At 59.2% G+C, this 23119-nt stretch overlaps 4 protein-coding genes across 4 annotated transcripts; all 4 read left to right on the forward strand.

Moving 5' to 3' along the window:
* Positions 1–3448: 3448 nt before the first annotated feature.
* LMJF_19_1310 (conserved hypothetical protein) lies at positions 3449–6379 on the forward strand (the record flags this gene model as incomplete). The annotated part of the gene is made up of 1 exon (XM_001682662.1): positions 3449–6379. The coding sequence occupies one exon, from the start codon at positions 3449–3451 to the stop codon at positions 6377–6379; it is 2931 nt and encodes a 976-aa protein (XP_001682714.1).
* Positions 6380–11947: 5568 nt separating this feature from the next.
* Positions 11948–12316, forward strand: LMJF_19_1315 (conserved hypothetical protein; the record flags this gene model as incomplete). Its single annotated transcript, XM_001682663.1, has 1 exon — positions 11948–12316. One exon carries the CDS (start codon positions 11948–11950, stop codon positions 12314–12316), a length of 369 nt encoding a protein of 122 aa, XP_001682715.1.
* Positions 12317–14760: 2444 nt separating this feature from the next.
* Positions 14761–15897, forward strand: LMJF_19_1320 (putative glycerol uptake protein; the record flags this gene model as incomplete). Its single annotated transcript, XM_001682664.1, has 1 exon — positions 14761–15897. The coding sequence occupies one exon, from the start codon at positions 14761–14763 to the stop codon at positions 15895–15897; it is 1137 nt and encodes a 378-aa protein (XP_001682716.1).
* A 2970-nt stretch (positions 15898–18867) lies between these two features.
* LMJF_19_1000 (putative glycerol uptake protein) lies at positions 18868–20943 on the forward strand (the record flags this gene model as incomplete). The annotated part of the gene is made up of 1 exon (XM_001682665.1): positions 18868–20943. One exon carries the CDS (start codon positions 18868–18870, stop codon positions 20941–20943), a length of 2076 nt encoding a protein of 691 aa, XP_001682717.1.
* Between the last annotated feature and the right edge of the window lie 2176 nt (positions 20944–23119).

Here is a 23119-nt window from a genome sequence, read left to right on the forward strand (position 1 = left end):
GCAGGCCCACTTCCTTCTCCTCCCTGCTTTCCCTCGCCACCTGACTCTTCAGTTCGATCGGATTCATGTCGTTTCTGTGTTGGCTGCTCTGCGTGCGTGTGTTCAACGGACTCTGAGTGTGTGTGGTGTATGTGTGTGTGTGTTGCTTTTGTCGTGAGTTTTGTTTGTGTTGGGAAGGGTGCATGCGCATGTGCGTGTGCGCCATCGCTGTTTGCTCAATAAGAAACGCTAAGCGCGCGCAGACACGCGCCCCTCCCCCCTCCTCCTCCTCTCCTCGCCTCTCCTCTTCGTTAGTTCTCTCTCTCTCTCTTGTTATGTCGTGCCCTTGCAGGCGGGGGAGGGAGGGAGGGAGGGGAGGGGGAGCGGAACAGGAAGCCATAAGGGGAGGACCGACGCGTGTCTGTGTGGCCCTCATGTGGCCTTCTTCTCGTGTCCTCGTTATTCTTTTGTTTTTCCTCTTTTCGATGGTTGTTTTCGTTGTCATCGTTACCTAGCGGCTTCCAACAGAACATGCTCACACGTCAAGCTCCCTCACTCGCGCACAAACATATACGCACACGCACACACACACACACGCATACACTCATACACGCATACACGCACCTGCGCGCCGGTCTTTCGTTCTCTCTCCCTCCGTCCCTATCTCTTGGTATGCATCACAGACACGCGCAATAGCCCTCCCTCCCTCCCTCCTCCCTCCCTCCTTTTCGTGTCCGTCTCGGGGTCTGTGCAGAAAATGGCGGCCTACGGCAACGCCCCAGAGGCATATGCGTGGGCTGCTTTCTTCTCTCTCCATTGCGTATATGCGACGTTCCCCCTCTTCCGCTCGCTCTCTCGCTCGCTTGGTATCTCTGACCATCCTGTTATTGCCGTATATATTTCTTATATATATATATTGTAAGCCGATGCATTTATAGTGATATGGGTAGGTATTTATATATGATATATTTGTATATGCACCTATATATATATCTACTGTTTTCTTTTAAAAAAAAAAAATTGCTAGAATTTTCTGCCTTCGTGCATGTGTTTGTCTGTAGTTGCGTGTGCGCTGCCGCCTCACTCTCACGCTTACTGGATTCGCCTGTTTCGCTACACGTGCGTCAGGGCGGCCGCCACCACCATCACAGGCTCCGCATCGACTTTCCTCTCTCTCTCTCCCCCCACACACTTGGTACTCTGCTGTTGTATTCTGTTTTCTTGTTCGTCGTCCTCGCCGTTCTTTTCCCTCTCCCTGTGGGTCGTGTACTCGACCTACCCATGCCCACCCCGCCACCTTCTCACGTACGCTCGTTCCCCATGGAGTGTATACATACCGCGCTGCGGGCCATCACGCTGGTAAGCTACACACACACACGCATCTGTTGCAATAGAAAAGGGATCATGAAGCGGAAGGAAGAGGCAGCAGTGGCATCGGTGCCTCGCAGGAAGAAAGCGAAGGCGCACCCCATCACTAATCCATCGTGATTTACAGTTTATTCTCCTGACATCGCATCTCTCCCCATCTCACCACCCAAAGCATCCCCGAGCGATGTTTTCTTTTTCGGGCACAGCTACGCAGGTCACTACATGTATATGTGCCGGTATGTGTGGTGGTCTGCGCGCCTTCTTCCCTCTTTTTCTTTTGGTGTGTATGTATGTGTGTATGCGCGCGTGCGCAGCGAATGGCGTACACTGCTGCAACGCCTCCCTCCCTCCCTCCCCACTCTCCTTTCCTTTGCCTTGCCCCCCCCCTTCCCTCCCAAACCGTATTTGTTTGTACCTCACTGCCGCCTCTCTCTCTCTCTCAATGGCGGCAGTGAGATGGCCATAAAGACGGCATCGCTTCCTTGTACGCACTCTCCTCTAATCCCCGTTCCTCCTCCCTCCCTCCCTCCCTCCACACACACACACACACACACACGCTTGGCCCTTACCTCACCCCGACGAAAGCCGCGGTCTCAGCGCAGCTAGGCATCGCCCCCCCCCTCCCCAACCATCGCCACACTTTTTTTTTTCGCTCTCTCCTCTACTGCCTCGCCCTCTCTCTTTCTCTCTCCCTCTGTGTGTTTGTGTGTCTCTGTCGTCTTCTGCCGCTGCCGCCTTGATGTACTGCCCGTGCCAGCACCAGGAAGAAGGATTGGAAGGGGGTGGAGACGAGCCACACAGATCAACCATGAGAGTGGAGCTAGAGCGTGTATGGTGTGCGTGCGTCAGTGCGGGCCTCCTCAGTGCCTCGACACAGCCGCCGACCGCTTCAACACAACATCAGAGACTTCTTTTTTTTTGGGGGGGGTGTTTGTGATTGGTGTTTTCGTGCCGACCTTACAACTGCAAGGTGAGAGCAGTTGCGTCCTTGCGGCCGTGTCTAGCTTGCTGGATTCTCTGTGTTACGCCCATGAGTGACTGCGTCGTTGTCCTCGTTCAGTGTAGAACCGCTGAGACGGAAGAAAAAGAGTGCTCATACGCATCACCGCTGCCTGCGTGTGTGTGTGCCGCCGGTGGTTCTCTTCTCTGCCTGTGTATGGAGGAGGGGTTTTTCAGCTTCTTAGACCTGCAGGCTCGCGCACATACCCGCACGCAAGGCGCCTGCGTGCCGCTCTTGCAGCATTTGTTTGTCGGTGAGGCACTCATGCACGCATCGAGATAAAGGAATGTCCTTTGCTCGCCGTGCACGCTTGCGCTGTCAACACACTGTAGCATGGTGCTGGAGATGGCGGTGGCCGTTCGGCTGTACTCTCCGCGCCTTGAGCGTGCCTCAGCATCGAGCCGCTCTAACCAGACACACGCATCCTCAAGTTTTGTCTTCTCCCCTCGCCCCCTCCATTCCCTCTCGACCACGTTGCGGCCTCCTCGTTCACCGTCGTATCCCCGGCGCTGATTCCTTTGTATCGGAGCATGTCCGTCGTGCAGCAGAGGCCGCTGAACCGCTGAGCAATTCTGCTAGAGTCCACACGCACACGTACTCAAGTACTGGCACAGAGCCTACCCAGAGCGCTGGGCTCACGGTGTTGTTGGCCATCACCACCGCAACCGTGCTCCTCTCTCTCTCTCTCACGCGCCCTCCCTTACCCCCTCCCTTACCCCCTCCCCTCCCCCCTCCCCACACACACACACATAAAAAGAAGCGGAGGCCCCACGTGGAGGATCGCCTGCCACGCGCCCTCCCGAAAGCCCTATAGACGCACCCCACCCATATCTTCAATCCTTCTTGGTTTGCTCGCCCTCGAACCGACACCTCTGTAGAAGAAACATAGACATCACACATACACACACGCACCATCACGTCCACAGGCTCAAAAATCGAGAGAGCACTGGCACAGCGCTTCGTGGTGTATTCAATGCTTTCACATCACACGACGTGCGACACTTTCCTTTATTCTTTGTTTCCCTCGTATCTGACCCGTGGGTCTACCAGCTCACCGTGCGCCCCCGTGCGTCTCTTTGCCTGTGTGAGTGTGTGCGTGCGATGGACGCAGTACAGACGGGAGGTGGGCACCTCGTCAGCGGTGCCGCCAGTGCGGACTTCACGTATGCAGAGTACTGGCGAACGCTGATGGCCACAGCCGAGCACACGGGGCAGACTCTTCACGCGGAGGGCTCCCACGAACCTGTCCCTTCCCTAGAAAGCCCTACACCGACCCCCCCGCCCCCATCGCGACGCGTGCCGCCGGGCAGGTGGAACAATGCTGCCGCCACCGTCGCCCCGCGCGCACCGCCTAGTCATCTGACAGAGGCCGGTACGTACCGTCTCAACCTTGCCCTCACGCCCAGCCCTCACCAAGCGAAGCGATTACCTCTACCGCAGCATCAGGAGCCGCTTCACACGACAACGATGTCGAATCACGTAGGCGAGGGGGAGAGAGGAGAGTGGATCGCGAGGGCGATGCGAGCGGGCAAGGAAGCCTCCGCTCCTGCTGAACAGTCGATCCGAAAGCCTTCGAGTGCACGGAAGTCCCCGCCACCTGCGGAGCGCGCTAGGTCGCGGGTTTCTCCACCGTCAGCGCTCGACACGGCGGCCCACCTCAGTGGTGAGGACGCCGGTGCAGCCAGGGCAACGGATTCGATGCGTGAGCAATGGGCGCGCGCCACAGTGATCGGAGGCACTCGTCCGGTGGGGAGCACCGTCGGCGATCAGCGAGACTCATGTGCCCCATCAGGCGACAAAGACCTTGTGGACTCGCCTCGCCAACACTCCTTCGCAGCAGGCAGCACCTCCGCTCAGCACGCCTTCTCGCTCACTTCAGGAGCAGCAGCAGTGGATGCTGTGTGCGCCTATACACCGGATGACCTCGTCGTGAAGGCTGCTCAGTGCTATGAGCAATGGCGTCGGTGCGTTATGGACGGCAGCATAGACACCGACGATGGTGACGATTCAGTACGGGAATGCCGTTTCAGTGGCGAAGACAGCTCTATGGCAAGGGGAGGCGAGGCTGCTGATGCTGTGCATCGAATCATCCCCCCTGACGGCCGTGCGCGCGAGGGCGCGGAGTCGCATGGCGCCGCAGCGCCGAACTACACGCCCAGCGCTCTGTCACGCACGCCCACCAGCGATAGGCGTGGTGCACTCGATCCAGACAGGAGCAAAGTCCGTCTTGATGGGAAGTCGTTGCTCTCCCCCGCATGCGCGCGAGGAAAACAGACACCCTCTCGCGCCGAGGGCACCCAAAGCCGTATCCACAGCGCTGAGACGACAACGCATGGCTTAACGAGCGGGAGACGAGACCGAGACGGTGACACAGACTCCACCATCACGGCGGCAGTAGCGTTGGCATCGCTGTTCACGTGGAAGGACGCGTCACCGGCGGCGAAGAGCCCATCTCCACATGTCGCACTAGCAGCTCCCACAGTGTTTCGTAGCATCAGTGCGCTTGATGAAAAGGTAGCGGAACACCTCACTGTAGAAGACGAGGTGGAGACAACGGTAGAGGAGCAAGGGGCTCGTTCACACGGCGCGCTACGGCCATCACAGCAGGAGCGCCACAAGCACCCTTTGATTCAGGCGCGTCACTGCCTTCATCAGCGAGTCGAAAGGACTCCGGAGATGGCTACGAGCGCAGCCCGCCCCGAGTCGGCACACCGGACGTACATGAGCAAGGACGTGCGCCGTGTTCATGAAGCTTCGGGCTCGTTGCAGAGCTCCTCCGTGGCAGAGGCCGACGTGGACGACGCGCATAACGCAGCGCCGCTCAGTTTTGTTTACCGCCGCCTCTTCGCAGACGAGGTCGAGGACTGGGGCGGTGGTGTCACAATGTGGCGTGATGTCGCTGATGCCCGTCATCGCGAGAGAGGTGGCGCCACAAACGCCGGTGGCGCTCTCTCTCTGTTCAAGCCTTCTTCTGGCAAGGAAGGGCAGAAGCGTTTGCCGGCTGGCGCACGTGATGTCCTCGCCGAGCGTCAGAGCGAGGTGACGATGATGGTGAGCAGCGACGCTGCCCACAGCCTAGCCACGTTGGCTGAAGTCGATCATGTTCGAGAGACCTTGATTGAGCTCAGCAGCAGCTGCAGCAGCGTCGAAGATCACAGCGATCCCGTTGGTGGGGCAGAACTCAACGAAGACGAGATCGCGTCACACACGGAAGCCAACCTTCACCAAGGAGCAAGTAATTCTTCGCACGGCGCACCGTCTCTCAACGGGAACCGGAGCAACCTGAGCTTGTCAAGCGCTTCCCGCCTCTCCTTGCCATCTTCGGCATGGCCTGTCGACAAAGGCAAACGTAATGGCCCGGATCAAGCAGAGATGACCGATAGTGAAGCGCAGGTGCCCCCAGCTGTCGCCGCGAGACCCTTGCTGTGTCGTGATCACCCCCTGTGGTGTAAGCATCACGCCTCCGTGTCGATGCTGTACGCGTCGCGACTGCTGCCCAGTGAGCAGGCCAATGATGAGCTGCAGCTCTTTCTCTGCTGGGCGCAAGAGAAGGCCGAACGGCAAAGTCGATGGAGGCAGCATCATCACAACGGCGACACCGGCGGATCTTCGGAGACGGTGCTCGGGACGAGCGAGCTTGGGGCATGTCCGCATCTGTCTTGCGCGGTCGCCGAGGTGTACAAGGTAGCCTACTCCGTGGCACGACGTGGCAAGGGGGCTGGTGCACCTCTGTCGCGGGTGCAACGAGATAATGCCAGCGGCAACAGCGAGCCAGACGCAGCTGTAGGTGCGTTACCGGTAGGATTCGCCCCTGCACAAGCCGCGTCTCCGTCCCGCCACCAGATGCCACCCTTACCTCACCCAATAGTGTTTGTGGCCGCTCCCCTGCAAAGCAGCGAAGCGGCGTCGTCGTCAACACCACCCGAAGATGTGGATTGGACGGTCACGCCGTCCGCCGCGCCGTCGCGGTTTGTCGAGTGGATCGCGACGGAGGTGGACCCCTACGAGAGCCTCCTCTTCTCCCCTCTGTAAGCGTACTTGGTCTGTCTTACCTTGGCAGCCGTCGGACGTGCAACGGAAATCACACGCAAGCACACAAAGGATGACAAGCTGCAAGGATCGGAGGGCGATGCACGGCGCAAGCAGGCGCGGTGTGCCTGGGCCCTTGTCATCGTGATATTCTCTTATGCCTTTTTTCGTTTCTTTTCCGATCTTATGGTCTTCCGTCGCGTCGGACGTTGCTGCCGGTGGAGCTTACGACGCCATTACAGGCCGGTACACGCGCGCATGCGCACAGGTGATTCGGCACGGTGGCAAGCGAAACTCCCTCGTAAAGTTGTGCGCGGTCCTCAGACATGGAAGCGCTGACGAAGTTGGAGAGAAGGAAGGCGACGAAGGCAGCAACAGCAGCACCGGCTCAGCACCCGCGCAACAGCCGTCTTTGCCCGCGTTTTGCTTGCCTCTACGCTCGCTATACCATTCCCGTGTGGAAGACGGATAGCTGGCAGGGTAGATGCGGGCGGGGCGGCCATATGCAGGGTCACTCCTCTGCCGTCATGCCTGAATTGCCTTCGGCATTGGCCACCACCAATGCCGACCTCTCACCCCCGAACGAAAACGAAACACCTTCGTAATCGTTCTTCTTCTCTCCTGCATGCCGCACCACTGATACTGCTCTTGAAAAGACGGAGCAGCAGGTGCCGTCACTCTTTACAGTACCAGCTGAGCGATGCTTTCGGCGTGCGCGTGCGTGTGCGAGCATTATCGGCTTCGCAGTGCACAGACACGCGTGCACAACGAGATCAAAAGACGCGTCAAGAAACCGATAATGGCGAGAAACAAAGGCGTCTGGGACAGAGAAACACGCGCTCCGCTCGCTGTGGGGCGAAGGGGGAGAGGGTTGTCATCATTTACAATCCTTTCAGCGCCGCAGTCTGTGAGTGGGTACGAAAAGCACGAGATACACGCGAGCCCGCATGCATACACGCATGCTTGACTGATCTCTGTTTGTGTGTGTGTGTGTGTATGTGTGTGTGTGTGTGCGTGTGTGTTTCTGGGTGTGTGTACTCGCAGAGCATCGGGTACATAAATGGTGTGCGCGCACCTTGCCTCCCTTTTTCGTGGACATCGTTGCTTGCTGCGCCGCTTCACCAGCACCGGCATCCCCCCCCCCCCATGCCGTTCAGCGCCTTCTACGCCTACAACGGCGCTGCTGAGGACAGAGAAGGTCGCGGTGAGGCGCTGTAACTGCTTCAAGGCGTACGTGCTGTGGCGCGACGGCTGACCGGCAGCCGCGACGCTGCGGAGGTGCTGTGGCTGTGGGCAGAGGAGCGCGTGTGGACAGACCTGATACCGGGGCTGAGCGTGTTCTTAATCTGCGCGCCGCGCGTGCTAGCCTTCGCGGCGAACCGCTACAAGGCCACCTGTGCCGGCGGCACCGGCAACCCCGGAGCGAGGGGACGCCTTTTCTCCAAGTACCGCTCGCAGTGCCCGCGCGACGTCGCCGTCTACACGCTGCTGGGCTACACCGCCCATCTGCTGTATCTGTCGCCGCCGCTTGCTAAACCGCTGCGCACGTACAATGTCTTCGTCTCTTACTTGGTGGGGCGCGCACTAGCAGCGCCTCAGCGCCTTCCTCGGGTCCGACCGTATCTTTGCCGACCTCACGGCGTACCAGATCCTCAGCATAGCCCTCTACACGCACATGATTCATCTGTCCCTCGAGCTCAACACCACCTGGAAGCTCTCACACGGGATGGCGCTACTCGACGGCGCCGATCCACCGGAAGACGTGCCCGCGTTTCAAAGCCGATCTGGTCCGCGAGGACAGGAGGAGAGCGCACGAACTCCTCGCAAAAGGGCAAAGACCCTCCAGCCTAGCCACTCATGTCGTGCGGCGTTGCGTTCCTTGCGTCGAGGACAGGGTGCAGGCCACGGACAACCCCCTTTCACCTGTGCGTGCTACCGCTCGGTACAAGCACCGGGCTGTCCGATATTGTGTCTTGCGGAGACTAGGCGACCACCCGGCAAGCTGGTCGAGAGGTTCACGGTGCCCCGCTACCCACCTGCAACGGAGCTGGCGTATCTGAACAGTCGTCTGTGCGGTGCGTCGAAAACGAAGGATGGCGTGCTCGAAGACCGCTCCGGCGATAACGTCTTTCAGGGTTTCTTCCGCACCTGCGCAAACAAGTTTATGTTTGTAAAGGCGGCTCCTCCTTGGAGGCAAGCGGCAACGCCAACGGTGAACAGGTCGAGGCCGCGGATATGGCGAATACCGAAGCTCCAATCATGGAGTTCTTGTGACGGGTAACGAGTTGTGCAAAGAACCTGCCAGGCCGAGGTCGAGGCAACGCCCGGCGCGGCCGAGACGGCAGCCGTCGACGTGACAACCAGACGCCTTGGTGCCGCGACGGAAGTGATGCGACCGATGTATCCTCCAAGAATGGGGCCACTGACCTTGCATTGGAAAAAAACGGGTGAGAGCCCCTGCGAGCGGGGAGGTGGAGGCGCGGCCGCCGAATGCCCTTCGGTGGAACCCGTGCTGAAAGGTGGACGCTGCTGCACTGCTTGCGGTCGCGCTCCGCTTTGGCTGTGCTGGAAATGGAGCACCGCGCACCACCGCGGATACCCATCTCTTCCCTGCTGCTCACACGCCACCACGGGATCGCTGGCGTCAGCGCGGAGGGTGAGCAAGGAGGCTCCGGAGTTGCACATCTTCGACGCAGCACCAGCGGAAGAGGTGCACCAGCATCCAAAAGTGCGTGCTGCGCATTGGCCAGGCATCGCAGCGCCCGTCAGCGGACGTGCCCTGCAGAAGCGCGACAGTGTCGGTGGAGAACCTTTTCCAGGATCGTCACGGTTTGCGCCGGGCATCTAGGCGCGTGCGTGGGGGCGCGCGTTTTCCTGACGGAAGTGCTTCGGCACTTAGTACCACGTAAACAGCTCTGTAAGCCAGCGCGCGCTGCTCGAACGACGCCCCTCAACAGGAGACTGTGGCGACGCAGACGCCGGCTTTGGGGGGAGGGGCGGAAGCGCTTCCGATACGACCTGTGTTGACGAGCTGCTCCGCAAGGTCACGTAGGCAGGGGACGCTTGCGCACACAGCACACGGTGAAGCCCGCGAAACTCAGGCTGGAGGGAATGCGGGTGCCGCGCGTTGGCAATCTGCAGGCATGGGGGTGCACGGTGCAGAGAGTTTTTCTGTCTCTGAAGTGAAGGGGAGGCGGCGGAAAATCCCGGGGCCGAATATGCACTCTGTCACCGGCAAGGAAGACTTCCCGCCATTGACGATCCCCGAGAAGGCGGGAGCGCGTACACGAGGGGCTGTGGGACGCCTAGCACATTATCCAACCGTCCGTTTTTTTCTGATGCGATTGAAGCTGCTAGTCCGCACCGGTGAAGCGGTTCGTGATACGCTTGTTCCGCGGTTGACCCCGTATGGGTATCTGCGCCTGACGGCATGGCCAACAGGTGCGCGATGGAGCACGGCCGTGGGCCCGGGTATCACGCGCATGATCGTGGACATGCCGAACGCCGCGACAATTCTCACCGGTATCACCAGCACGACGCTTGCCACGAGGGAATGCCACGAGCAAGTTTTGCTTTCAGCCGTGCGAGCAATCCTCAGATGTGTTGGACAGACGAACCGGCTGTCATCCCCCAGGCAGAGGAATACGGAGCGACTGCAGATGGCACACGATGAGCTGAGCTTTTGTGAGGTCGAATATATATTTATTGATTGATTGTTTCCGTGGCGGCACGGCCGTGAGCGATGCACGCCGAAACCTTCACCTGCGGACTTGTTGCCTTTACGTGTCGCTGGCAATGAATACTCTGTATGCAGCTATGATGCGCCCACCCAACCTTTTTTTTCCCGGTTGTCGTTCGAGAGCGTATCGTTGTGTCTACCGTCTGGTGGATCGGGGCAGAGCACCGGCCTCGCCGCTTTCGTACCTGCACCCTCACGCGCGAAGCCTGGCGAGAGGTCAAGGCTCGCCGGCTCATTCAGAACCCGTGGTGGCAGATCTCACCTGAGATGCACGTTGATGACGACGGGCGAAGCACGCGACTACATCAATGTCACTGACGCCTCGGCTGAGCGCTGGGGCGCTTTGGCTCGCTGGAGCACCGGTGACGGCTTCCAGTGCCAGCAAAGGTTGGTGAACAATCCTGAAGGCGAACACAGCTCCCTACCGCGAAACGAAACCCCGCACCTCACGGCGAAGCATTCGGTGCACGTGGATTCAGCGGCGGCGCTGAGACCTCTCAAACTGCTTTACCGCTGCTGTCCGGAAGAGGGTCAGAAGTGAGCTGTGATGGCCGACCGCATCACCACTGTGCGTGCGCAACGGCGGTGATGCAGTTACGGTGGGATCGGGCGAGAAGACGCCGTGAACGCCCTGCTAGAGTGCATGCGTTCCCTTGTCCACAAGACGAATATGCAGGTAGCATTCTTCTACATGGCAGCCAAGACCAACCCCGCCGCTGGCCTCCCTCGTAGCATTTTGACGCTCACTACCTCTGCACACAGACGACCGGGTTCCCGTGCAAGCGACTTCGGACTTCCGAGGCTGCCAAACACTCATGCTCTCCCGTACGGGTAATCCTCTACCTGACAAGAGAAACGGAGAGGCTACGGATGGGGGTACTACCCCGAGGTTGCACTAGCGGGGTAGTCGTCCACAAATCCATCGAGCATCTGAAGGAAGCGTGATGCCCCCTCGATGGGCAACAAACCGGTGAGGCCATGCGAGGCGTCTGCGCACCGCGTCTGTGGCCGAAGCGGCACGTTCCCCCCATCCCCTCCCCCCCATCCCCGCTGAGCATCGTTCCACTTTCAGGAAATCGGCGGGCACGTCGCAACATGACCTACGCATGCTCCCTCTCTTCGTGAGCACCGCTTCACGTCGAATGCACACCCACAAAAAAGAAAAGAACAAGCAATCGCCATTTGATTCGTAGCTGCCGCAGGTTGTCACACGTTCTCCCTCGCAAGGACGTGGAAAAGGCGAGGCAGAGAACTGGCAGGAGGGGGAGCTACGAGTCTCTGCTCGGAGCAAGAATCTTGGACGGTGACAGACCCTAATAGGTGCCTCTCGGCAGCGGCTGAAGGCCCTGATGGGCACGTATGCGGTCATGCGCCGATGTGCTTCTTCTCTCACTCTCTCCTTTCTGTCTCCCTGTCGCTCTGCCTCGTTGAACCGACGACGACCCCCGCCTTTGTACGCAGGAGCTGTGGAAGCCATACAGACTTGGAAAGAAAGGCAGTGCACCTCTCGACTTGCGCTTGCCTGTCGGTCGGTCTGAGTCCCCTCTCTATCTTTTTACGGGCGGTACGTCACTGAGTGCGACACGCTTCGTGGACGTTGGTCGTCACCGTCGTTGCTAGGCGTACTCCTTGTGTGCTTAACCTTCGTTGTTATTCTAATTAAGGGCAACCGGCGTGTGAGCGTGGGGCCCGCTGTATTGGGTGCGCCTACACCTGTTCCCGACTTGCTTTCGTGCGAACCACGATTACAGCTGTAAAGGCAATTGTGCGTGTGTGTGTGCGTGTCTGTGCGCGTTGGTACATCGTCACAGACGCCGCCCACCCCTCCTATAATGTTCGGCCGTCGTGTCTTTGCGAGCGCACCGCTCCCACGCCATATGTGGGTGAAGATGCGTATCCAAAACGCGGCCCAGGCGCAGCGCATGCTGCCCTCTCTCGCCCCTCTTGCCGCGGTGGAGGGAAAGCACAGCAGCTTCTGCTCCGGGCTCGCCTTCAACACGCTCTGCCGCAGCAGCGCCACGCTGGGTGGAGAGGAGGGTATGGTGAGCGAGGATGGAAAACTTGTCTCGGCTGAGGTCGCGGCAGCGTGCGCAGAGTGGTGCTCTCAGGCCCTTCGCTCAGCGATGTTGCCACTGCAGCACTTGGCGTTCAGCTCTCCCCATTCAACGTGCCTAACCTGGCAGACAAAAATGTGGCACTGATGCGTGCACCCACGCACAGAGAGGGTGAAGAGCACATGGCCCAAGAATAGGTCCTCCTCGATGATAAACAAAAAGTGCCTGCATGCACGTGAGTGTGTGTGTGTGTGTAGTGCATATCCTGCACCTGTTTTGCCTCTCTTCGGCTTGCCTTTTTCTTTGAGAAGGGGAAGAGGGACGGAAAGAGAAGGGAAGGGGCTGTCATTGCCGTCCCTTCGTCGCCCGCCCGCACCCCCTCCCCTCCTTTCCAGTATTCACAAAATGGATGATTTTTGTTTCGTTGTTGTCGGTTTCCTTTTATGGCCCTCGTTATCTTTCCCCTTCTATATATATATATACACGCACACACAGCTTAACATCTCTGTCGTCACCGCACTGGCAACACGCGCGAGGGCTGCGGAGGTTTGGGATGGAGGAGTATCGCTGAAGGAACGGAACCAAACAGAGGGCGAGAACAGGGAGAGAGTGAGCAAGATGCCGCGGCGACGAGGCGCGCACGGCGTACCGCCGACCTTCCTCCGCCCTGCATTACTCTGCCGCACCGTTTCGTCTGTTGAAACGCTTTGGCACCCCACCCCTTCTCCCCCTTTTCCGCAGCACCACATCAACCTTCCTCACGCACCACCAACCCACGGGCCCGTGTCACGCAACTAGCCGTCGCTTTACCCTTGTGTGGCTCGAAAAGCAGATATATGCGTGTGTGCGTGCCCGTCTATCGGTCGTCATGAGGATGGTAGACGTCCGCTTGCCGGGTGGCCTTTCTGTGGTGCTTGAACGCGCTGCCAGATACACCTTACGACGGTACGCGTCGTCGCCGTGTGCTAACGGAGGAGGCTAGCTCAGCGCTAGGGTCTTCCGCGCCCGCCCGTCCCCGAATCCGTTCTTTGCTGAGCCCACCACACATGCCTTGCTACCCCCGCATAGCACTACATACTCCTTCTGTGCCCTTCCCACATCTTCATCATATCCACGTCTCACTGTGTATGCTTGACGAACACCTACTCGTCTCGTCGCGCCACTTCGAAACATTATAGGCGCTGCACCCCCTCTCAATGTCTTCCGTTCCCATGCGTGAGCGCGGTCGTACAACCACCCGGCTCTCTTTATCGCACACAGATAAACGGCCACACCCCCATCACCCACCACTAATCGACGGTGAATAAGCAAAAAAAACTCTCTCCTTCCACCTGTTCCAGCTTACTCATACGCTTCGTGCCCATCATCAAACCTACACCCCCCCCCGCGTACACATACACACACTTTTTCTTGTGTATGTGTATGTGTGACCCATGCTAGATACGGAGAGCGAGCAACAAACAACATAGGCTGATTATCGAAGCCAGCAGATCGCGCGCGATCCTCATCACGGCGGAGCGCGACGCTACCGGATAGCGAGAGATGGAGAGACTGATTATCAACCTGCAATTCTTTTTCTTTGTTTGTCTCTTCATCTGCGCCGATGGAGCGGGGAGCTGATGATGGTCCGGTCCCCCTCCCCTCCCCACTCCTCAGCTCTTCGCTAACCTCACTGCCTCCGCATTTTCTCAACGTCAGCCCTTTGTCGTGCCGCGCCTCTCTGACAGATGTGGAAGTCCACCTGATCACTATGCTGTTAATGGTCTGGCACGTCATCGTGGAACAGGGATTGTTTCGCTGGCCGCCGTCCGATACCCGAGCCTTTGGTGCCCGCTCAGCTGCGGTTGCAGCCGGTTCTGTAGGCATACCCCGCCCCTACCCAGATTTCGGTCCTGGATCCCTCCTCGCCGCAGGCAAAGCCGCTTTCGACCTCCTCGGTCGACGTGGCTAGCCGCCGCCGCGTCAAAACAGGTGTCGCCGGCGTCCGCTCAAAGTCCCGGCCGTGTCGCGTGACGTGATGACGAGCTGGAAGACGACACGTCCGCGTCACCAGGCGTTTCCTCACCCGGGCGTCTCTTCTACGCAGTCGTCACCCTCGGCTTCCTGCTCCGCTCCTCTTCAGCTGCGGGTCTCTTCTTCACCCCGAACATCAACTTCCCACGTGCCGGCGTCGGCGCTCCAAATTCACTCCTGGCAGCCCTCTTTGCCACCCGTGCCATCGGCTAAGACGGCTGACAAGACCCCCAGTGGCGCCCCTTTATGCGTGGCTTCCCTAGCCTAGCCATGCCCGAGGCAGTGCTGGTCGATGCTGCTCGGCTCATACGTTGCCTCACATCACCGTTGTGTTCCATCACGGCAATTTCACGCCCTCTGAGTTCTGCCGTAGCGCTCTCGGCTCACCCTCAGCTGTACCGAGGAGCTGCACCGGCTTTCTGCAGCGCCCTTGGATCCTGCCCGCCTTCTACACCATTGTGGGCGTTGTCTTCGTCATCGTTGTGCACGGCCCGCACTTTTTCCTCCCGCTGCTCATCATCATCGCGAACTACGTCATCTTCTCGCGGCTGCAGCGCTGGTGCCCCTACTGGCTGTTCATGGTCATCATGTGGTCCACGCACGTCACTCTCCTGTACCTCATCGAGATCAACGATGGGTTCGAGCAGGCCTACTGGCTGCAGTACTTCGCACCCACTTCCAAGAAGGTCGCTTGGGCTGTGCTGGCCGAGGTCCGGATACCTCTCTGGAAGCAGCGTATGCGCTGGTCCGTAGCCTTCCGCATGTCGACGCTGCGCCTCATCGCCTTCAACTACGACCTGTGGGAGGCCACGCACGCCGCCGCACGCGCGCGCGACCGTGCCACGGCGAAGCACGACACCAGCTGCGTCGAGTGCGCGCAGCTGCGCGAGCAGAACGCAGCGTCGGCGGCCGCGCTGCCCGCCGAGGCGTCGCGCTGCTACAAGTACCGCACCGAGTACGCGCGCGACCCCGCCGACTACAACTTCCTGAACTACGCCGCCTACGTGCTGTTCCCGCCACTGTACCTTGCCGGGCCAATGTCGTCCTTCAACGCATTCGTGTCGTACATGCGCGTGCCGAGCACATCGATGCCGCTGCGCAAGATGGTGAGGTACGCGCTCAGCATCCTCCGCATCTACATGACGGAGTACACGCTGTTGCACTTTGTGCACATCCCATGCCTCGGCTCGTACGCCTTCGTGATCCTTCGGATGACCTTGCTGGAGCAGGCGCACTTCCTGTTCTACATGCTGGCCTACATGTGGCTGAAGTTCAGCTTTATATGGAAGTCGTCGCGTCTCTTCGCCATGCTCAGCGGCATCGATGTTCCGGAGGACATGCGGCGCTGCTTCGGCAACACGCTGACGGTGCGGGGCTTCTGGCGCGACTGGCACGCCTCCTTCAACCTGTGGATCGTGCGGTACATGTACATCCCGATGGGTGGCCGCAGCCGCGTCGCGCTGTCGGTGCTGCCCATCTTCCTGTTCATTGCGGTGTGGCACGACCCGGCGCTGCACCTTGTCAAGTGGGCGGTGTGCATTGCCGCGATGTTCGTGGCGGAGGTGGCGGTGAGCGGGCGTTTTGGGTGGGCCGCTGCGGCGTTCCGGCACGAGATGGCCGCCGCGGCACCGCATTCAACGAGAGGAGCGAGGATGAACAGTCAGCACTCTTGCCGTATTTCTATCTTTGCCTCGAAGACGTACTTTTTCGGCTGACACGTCAGCAGGAACAGCTGAGCGCCAATGCAACGTCAGCTGTGCTCCGGTAGCTGGCGCTCGAGCATATAGGAGCTCACGGCAGCAAACATGATGGGGTCGTCGTGCCGCACGTGCAGGTCGCGTTGAAGGAGAAGCGGGCAGCCGAGGTGCTCTTCTTCAAGGTCGTGAAAGAAGCAGGTGCACGGTTGCACCTTGGCTTGGCAGTCATCCTAAGCACGGCGGCCTGCAGTGGCGCGTGTACGTGGGATGTGAAGGCGAGGGGAATTGGTGCACTGCCCCATGGCGATCAACGGAAGCACCTGTATTTTGGCGGCATGTCACTCCCCACCACCACGCAACACCACAACCACTACAAGGACCCTCCGCCTTGGCCCCCTCAACACGCACACACCTATTCCCTACAACTCTCTCCTCTGCGTGCCTCCCGCTACCACACGCTGTCTTGGTGATATTTTCCTGTTGACTGTGATGTGCGCTCTCGGATGACCGGAGGAAACCCTCACCCTCACATCGCAGGGTCCAGTGCCCACCCCTCGCAACTCTCTGTGCAGGCAAGCCAAGCAGCACCCCGATCCCCATCCCCTGCCAAGTGCCGAGCCGCTTCTGCTGGTGACAAGTGGAGGTTAGTGTTTTGGTGCAGGGGGCCGTGCTCAGGTCGCTGAGTTGGCGCCTTGCCGTAAGCGCGTGTGTCTCCTGCCGCCTCGCGCTGCATGGCCGAGAGAGAGCGTGGACACAGGTTGGCATGCGCAACACAACGTGTCACTCGCTGGGCCTTTTACGTTTTCCTTCGTCATTTTCTTTTTGGATGCTTTCATTGGTCGCACTTCGGTGCGGCTCTGCTCATGTCTCGGTCGATGCTCATCTGCCCAAGGGGGTGGGATTGGGGCGCGCCTTTGTGAGGCTCGCGTCATCTCCGCCCTTGCTCGTCCTGCTGCCGTGGTTGGCCATCCGTGTGTGAGGATGCACGGGCACTGTTGTGTTTTGTAGCTGTGCTCACTTTTCTGATGTTGTTGTTTGTGGTGCTGTGTGACGCTTCTCCGCTCCTTGCCTGTGGAAAGAGTGAAAGGTTCGGGATGTACGGGGCAGGGCGACGTGATGCGTGGTCACCAAGCTTGCCCTGCTCTTGCACTTATTTGTGTTTGATCAGCGTAAACTTCACGAGCGGACACAGGTACGCCACGCACGATCCGGCTCGTGCGGGAGCGTGCAAAGTCGCTTGCATCACTAGGCGGTGTCTCTGTCGACCTCCTTTGTGTGCGCGTATGCACCTGCGGTGGTTGACCTTGATGGCGGAGCAAGCAAACCTCGCCCCTCGTTCTCTCGTGCGATGTCTAACTCTATCGTCCTTCTCCCGCTGCCATTTATCTCCACCTTTCCGGTTTCCCATCTCTCCCGGCATCTTGTCGCTCTTTCCGGTTCAAGACCCTTCTCCGTAATCGAGTTGATACGGCCCCCTCCCCCGCCGGTACATGACAGGCGGTGCGCTGATCACCGGCTTCACATGCACGCACCTCTCACGCGCTGAGCATCGACTGAACTTGCAGCCGCTCCTGCCCTCCGCCTCATTTTCCCATTCGAAGTATCTTTGTCGAGGAAGACAACCATCTGCTTCCCCGACGGACATCGTTGTTCATTTTTTTATTTTACTTTTCTGCTTCACTTGTCTGCGTTCACACACGGCTGCCGAGTCTGCATGGTTACACAAGCACGTGCGTGTGTGTGTGTGTGTGCCGGTGACTGCATATTGACTACTTTGCGTCCATACTGTTGCTTACGCTTGTCCTTATTTCGTATCCTAGGTGTTTTGCTTCATTGTCGCGTGTGCGTGTGTACACATTGAGCACATTCACTTCTCTCCCATCCTCCTTCGCCCTCCCTCCCTCCCTCCCCCCATAACCTCCCCAGCACCGGTCTCGCCTTTGCACCGCTGTCATGGTGAGGCACACCTTGATATGTTCTGTTGCTCATTTTGCTTCGGCCACATCTCTTTACTGCTCTGTAGCCTCAGCTGTTTGTTTGCACGCCTGTGTCGACGCCCGTGCGTGCGTGTGCGTGTGTGTGTCTGTGTGTGATCATTTTCTCGGTGGCGGCGGCTATCTCACACGGTTACGTTTGGAAGTGCTTTTTCGCTCTGTCTCTCAGTCTCTGTGCGTCCTTCTGAACTACACATCCCTAGACACACACATAAAAATATCGTTGCTATCGAAGTATCCCTCCCTCCTTCCTCCCCCCTCCTCCTCCTCTTCTCCCTCTCTTTGCTCCCGTTTCTTTGTGGCTGTGGTACGGCTCATTCCCGAGTACCACTCGCTGAACTCCTTTTCACGCATGGGCCGGCGGCTCTCCGTGTGGCCACCGCCGCCTTGACCTTCGTACCGAGAAAGAGGGAGGCACCGTGTCCGTGATACAGCTCGGTATCTCCGAGGCGAGGGAGCAGGCGGTTGCGGGACCGTGACGCTGGTGTTCCGTACGTTCAGGCGGGGGTGATACTAGACCAGCGGTATGCATTCACCAAAGGAGCACACCCCAACCTCGGCCAGCGGAAGTGCTGGCGGCTTCGTGTCGACTTCGCAGGTGGCCCTTTCCGCAGACAGTAGCGTGCATGTAGCACCACGACAGCCACTCTCCAGCCGTGCCGGCTCGCTCACCGAGGGCGAACAGAACAAACCGTTGGGCGGCATTCAGGTGTTCGTGCCTGAACGGGTCTCATTACCCGCCTCGCTCTCATGCGCTGCTTTGAGGTCTCCCCAGACCTCCAGTGCTGCCGAAGAAGCTTTTGCGAGCTTCTCATCGCTCCCGGCAGTGGCAGCGAAGAATCCTTCCGCACAGCGCTCGCCTCCCTGGAAGTGCGGTTGCCTGTACTTCGTGAGCCCCACCACGGCGCTGGACATTGGGGCTGCCGATTACAGCACCGTGTACCCTCGGTACTGCTCTCTCGAGTATCTCGCCGGGCTCGCTGTTGCCGCCTACATGATTCTGTACGGCTTTGCAGCGATTCGAGACTTCTGCGACCGCCACGCGAAATACTACTGGAGCAAACTCGTCTACCCAACTCCACTGTTCCTGCGGCTTGGCACCAACGGCTACGACAACTTCACCGATAAGCAGTGGACGGGGTTCTGCGGACAGTATTCGAAACTCCTGGCGGTGGCGCTTCTCCTCGGCGCGTGGTCAGCGCTGTGTCGACACTCGAGGGCTTCATCACCGTTGAACGTGTCGTCGTCGCCTCTGTCATCTTCGTCCTCCCAGCTGTCCTCCGTTACGACGGGAAAGCAACGCACCGCTATCGGAGAGCGACGTTTTCAGGGTACTCCTCTAGCCCCCGCTTACCGATTCTGCTCCGAAGCTGCCTCCACGCGCGCAACGCGGGTCATCCTTTACCGCTCGTCGTGGATTCCTGCCTTCTACACCATTGTGGGCGTTGTCTTCGTCATCGTTGTGCACGGCCCGCACTTTTTCCTCCCGCTGCTCATCATCATCGCGAACTACGTCATCTTCTCGCGGCTGCAGCGCTGGTGCCCCTACTGGCTGTTCATGGTCATCATGTGGTCCACGCACGTCACTCTCCTGTACCTCATCGAGATCAACGATGGGTTCGAGCAGGCCTACTGGCTGCAGTACTTCGCACCCACTTCCAAGAAGGTCGCTTGGGCTGTGCTGGCCGAGGTCCGGATACCTCTCTGGAAGCAGCGTATGCGCTGGTCCGTAGCCTTCCGCATGTCGACGCTGCGCCTCATCGCCTTCAACTACGACCTGTGGGAGGCCACGCACGCCGCCGCACGCGCGCGCGACCGTGCCACGGCGAAGCACGACACCAGCTGCGTCGAGTGCGCGCAGCTGCGCGAGCAGAACGCAGCGTCGGCGGCCGCGCTGCCCGCCGAGGCGTCGCGCTGCTACAAGTACCGCACCGAGTACGCGCGCGACCCCGCCGACTACAACTTCCTGAACTACGCCGCCTACGTGCTGTTCCCGCCACTGTACCTTGCCGGGCCAATGTCGTCCTTCAACGCGTTCGTGTCGTACATGCGCGTGCCGAGCACATCGATGCCGCTGCGCAAGATGGTGAGGTACGCGCTCAGCATCCTCCGCATCTACATGACAGAGTACGTTCTCCTCCACTTCATCCACGTCAACGCCATCGCTACCCATCCCTTTCTGCTCCTCCGGATGACCTTGCTGGAGCAGGCGCACTTCCTGGTGTACATGCTGGCCTACATGTGGCTGAAGTTCAGCTTTATATGGAAGTCGTCGCGTCTCTTCGCCATGCTCAGCGGCATCGATGTTCCGGAGGACATGCGGCGCTGCTTCGGCAACACGCTGACGGTGCGGGGCTTCTGGCGCGACTGGCACGCCTCCTTCAACCTGTGGATCGTGCGGTACATGTACATCCCGATGGGTGGCCGCAGCCGCGTCGCGCTGTCGGTGCTGCCCATCTTCCTGTTCATTGCGGTGTGGCACGACCCGGCGCTGCACCTTGTCAAGTGGGCGGTGTGCATTGCCGCGATGTTCGTGGCGGAGGTGGCGGTGAGCGGGTGTTTTGGGTGGGCCGCTGCGGCGTTCCGGCATGAGATGGCCGCCGCGGCACCGGCGGGCGAAGCAAGCGGTGCTGCGTTGGAGAATGGTCGTCCCGCGCACTGCGCGCCGTGCCGCAGTCTGCTGGCACGGCTGGCGAGGCTCTCTGCGCGTCGCTTGAGCCCGCGCACACGAGCTTGGCTGCACCGCCAGATCCGCGTTGTAGGCGGAATGTCAACTGTCTTCGCGCTTATCGTGGCAAATCTTATTGGTTTCTCGATGCAAAACAGCTCAGCTACAATCGCGAAGATCGGCACTACGTTGGAGCCCACCGATGCAGAGGACATCATCGCAAGATCATTCTCGCAGTGGACGCCGTGGTTTGCTACTGGTCTTCTCGTCTCTCTGTACACCCTGTCATCGCTAGCCGTCATTGACCGGGACATGCAAGCGCACATGATGTCATGGCTGCGGCACCAGTATAAGCTGAATAAGAGTGCCAGCGAGGCAACGCCTGCCGAAGGGAGAACTTGAGAGGACATATGGCTGTCGGCGGATGTGAAGAGTCGCCGTCTCTGCCGACCGTCGCGCTCTTTGTAGTCCTGGCGGTTGCTCTCCGGGCTGAGGGTGTGCGTGCGCGGGCGGGTGCATACGAGTGTGAACCACCGGCAGTGTCGTCCTCATGTGCCGCTGGCACAACGGCTTGTTGACGCCGCTCTACACATCTATACATCTCTGCATATATACATATATCTGTAAGTATATATGCGTATACATACGTGTGTGTATGTGTGTATGTGTGTGCTCCGTTATATATATATATATATATATATGGCCACTCATCCCAGCACCTTCCGCAGCCAGAGGCGTCGAAGAATGAGGGAAGGGAGCGAAGCAGCGCAGAAAATACCTTTCAGAACAGAAAAGGACAATGCGCGCACGACGTTTGCGAAAATGGCACTGAAGAATTCAGCGCCATCTGCGTGCGGGCGCCGGTGGCCTGTGTGCCCGTGATTGGAGAGGCGTGCGCACGCGTACCCGCCCTCTCGATCCGACCTCCCTTTCGATTTGCTGTCCTGCCAGTGAACTTTCTTTTTGTTTCGCTGTTTCTTCAACATCACCGTCCCCCTCTTTCATGCAATCCTATTTGCGTGCCGTGGCGTGTGCAACCGCGCCAGCCGCGTCTGGGGTGTGTACTGCTTTATCTTTTCTGGCACGCACACATATCGTGTTTCCCTTCAGCTTTCACTCGCCGGTGCTTCCTGTGTGCCTCCCTGTTCAAGCTGCAGGTTGTGGTGGAACCCTCTCGCGAGCCGTGGCTTCCCACGTCTCATCCTCCACCCTTCCTTTCACGCCCCTCGCCCCTTGGCTCTTGTAAACCCGAGTCACCGCTTCTGCCCGTATCTGTTTTTCTCCGTCCACACGCAAACGCAAACAAGAAATCACACATCCTCTAGTCCAGCGTGCAAGGCGCACCCGTCCCTCTTCCCACTTCCTATCCCGCTCGGGGCTGTACCACTCGCAGAGTCCTCCCAGCTTGTCTTTCGGTTGGCAAGTGTCCTGTGGCTTCCTCTCCCCTCTCCGCGCGAGTGCATTGTGTCTTTGCTTGTTTTCGTTCGTGCGTGTGCTCAGCGCACCGACGCTCCTCGTTCTCGCAGATCTCTCTCCCTATCCCTGGTCGCTCTTTCCGTTTCCCCCCTTCGCCGCTGAGCACCGCGCGGTGGGCGTGCTCTCGTTTCTCTTTTCGTAGGACCCCCTACTTTCATCTCTGGCGCGGGCGCTTGTCTTTCTCCGCTCACCTTTTTCGGTGTTCTCTCTGGCCCCTCCCCTTCCACGCTCATCAACACGCAGCTCTCGTAGTGTTGCTGCTGCTGTTATCGCCTTCACTTCCTATCCTGCATCCTCATCATCTTTCTTTCACCCCATCTTTTCCGTCCAGCCTCTCCGTAACGTCCCTCCCGAGCTCACGTGTGCTACTACGCCGTGCGAGCGACCCACAAGCCTCGGTGTACTTGGCCTCTATATTTTTTTCCTTTTTCTTGGCAGTCGCAGTGAAGGCATCGGCGCACAGGCACGGGCGTCCCACGTGTGATGGAACTTGGCCTGCGCTCTTCCTTCTTCGCTTTGGCTGTTACTTCTTTTTCACCCCTTCGCCGTGGCTGCTTGCCTCCACACGACCCCACTCGCCCACACCCGTCCTTATTCGTCTGCAGCTTGGGGTCTTCGCGTGTCATCGGCGCTTCTCTTTCGCTTGTACTCTTTCCTTCATGACAGAAGAGGCGGGGGCGGGGGGGGGGGAACACACCTCTCCGTGCGTGCTATCGCAGGGTCCAGTGCCCACCCCTCGCAACTCTCTGTGCAGGCAAGCCAAGCAGCACCCCGATCCCCATCCCCTGCCAAGTGCCGAGCCGCTTCTGCTGGTGACAAGTGGAGGTTAGTGTTTTGGTGCAGGGGCCGTGCTCAGGTCGCTGAGTTGGCGTCTTGCCGTAAGCGCGTGTGTCTCCTGCCGCCTCGCGCCACGCGGATGGGGCGGGGTGGGGGTGGGGCGCGGAGTGGCGTTGGGCCTCGCGCTGCATGGCCGAGAGAGACAGAGATGCACTCAAACGGCAGCGCTAAGGCAAAGCACCACTTATATTTCTTACGTGACGCACGCTCTCCTCCCCTTCTCTTTCAACTAAATCTTTTCTGCCGCTCGCGCCGTTGTGTGTGG

The sequence above is a fragment of the Leishmania major genome, chromosome 19 (genome assembly GCF_000002725.2).
Source record: "Leishmania major strain Friedlin complete genome, chromosome 19".
NCBI lineage: Eukaryota > Euglenozoa > Kinetoplastea > Trypanosomatida > Trypanosomatidae > Leishmania > Leishmania major.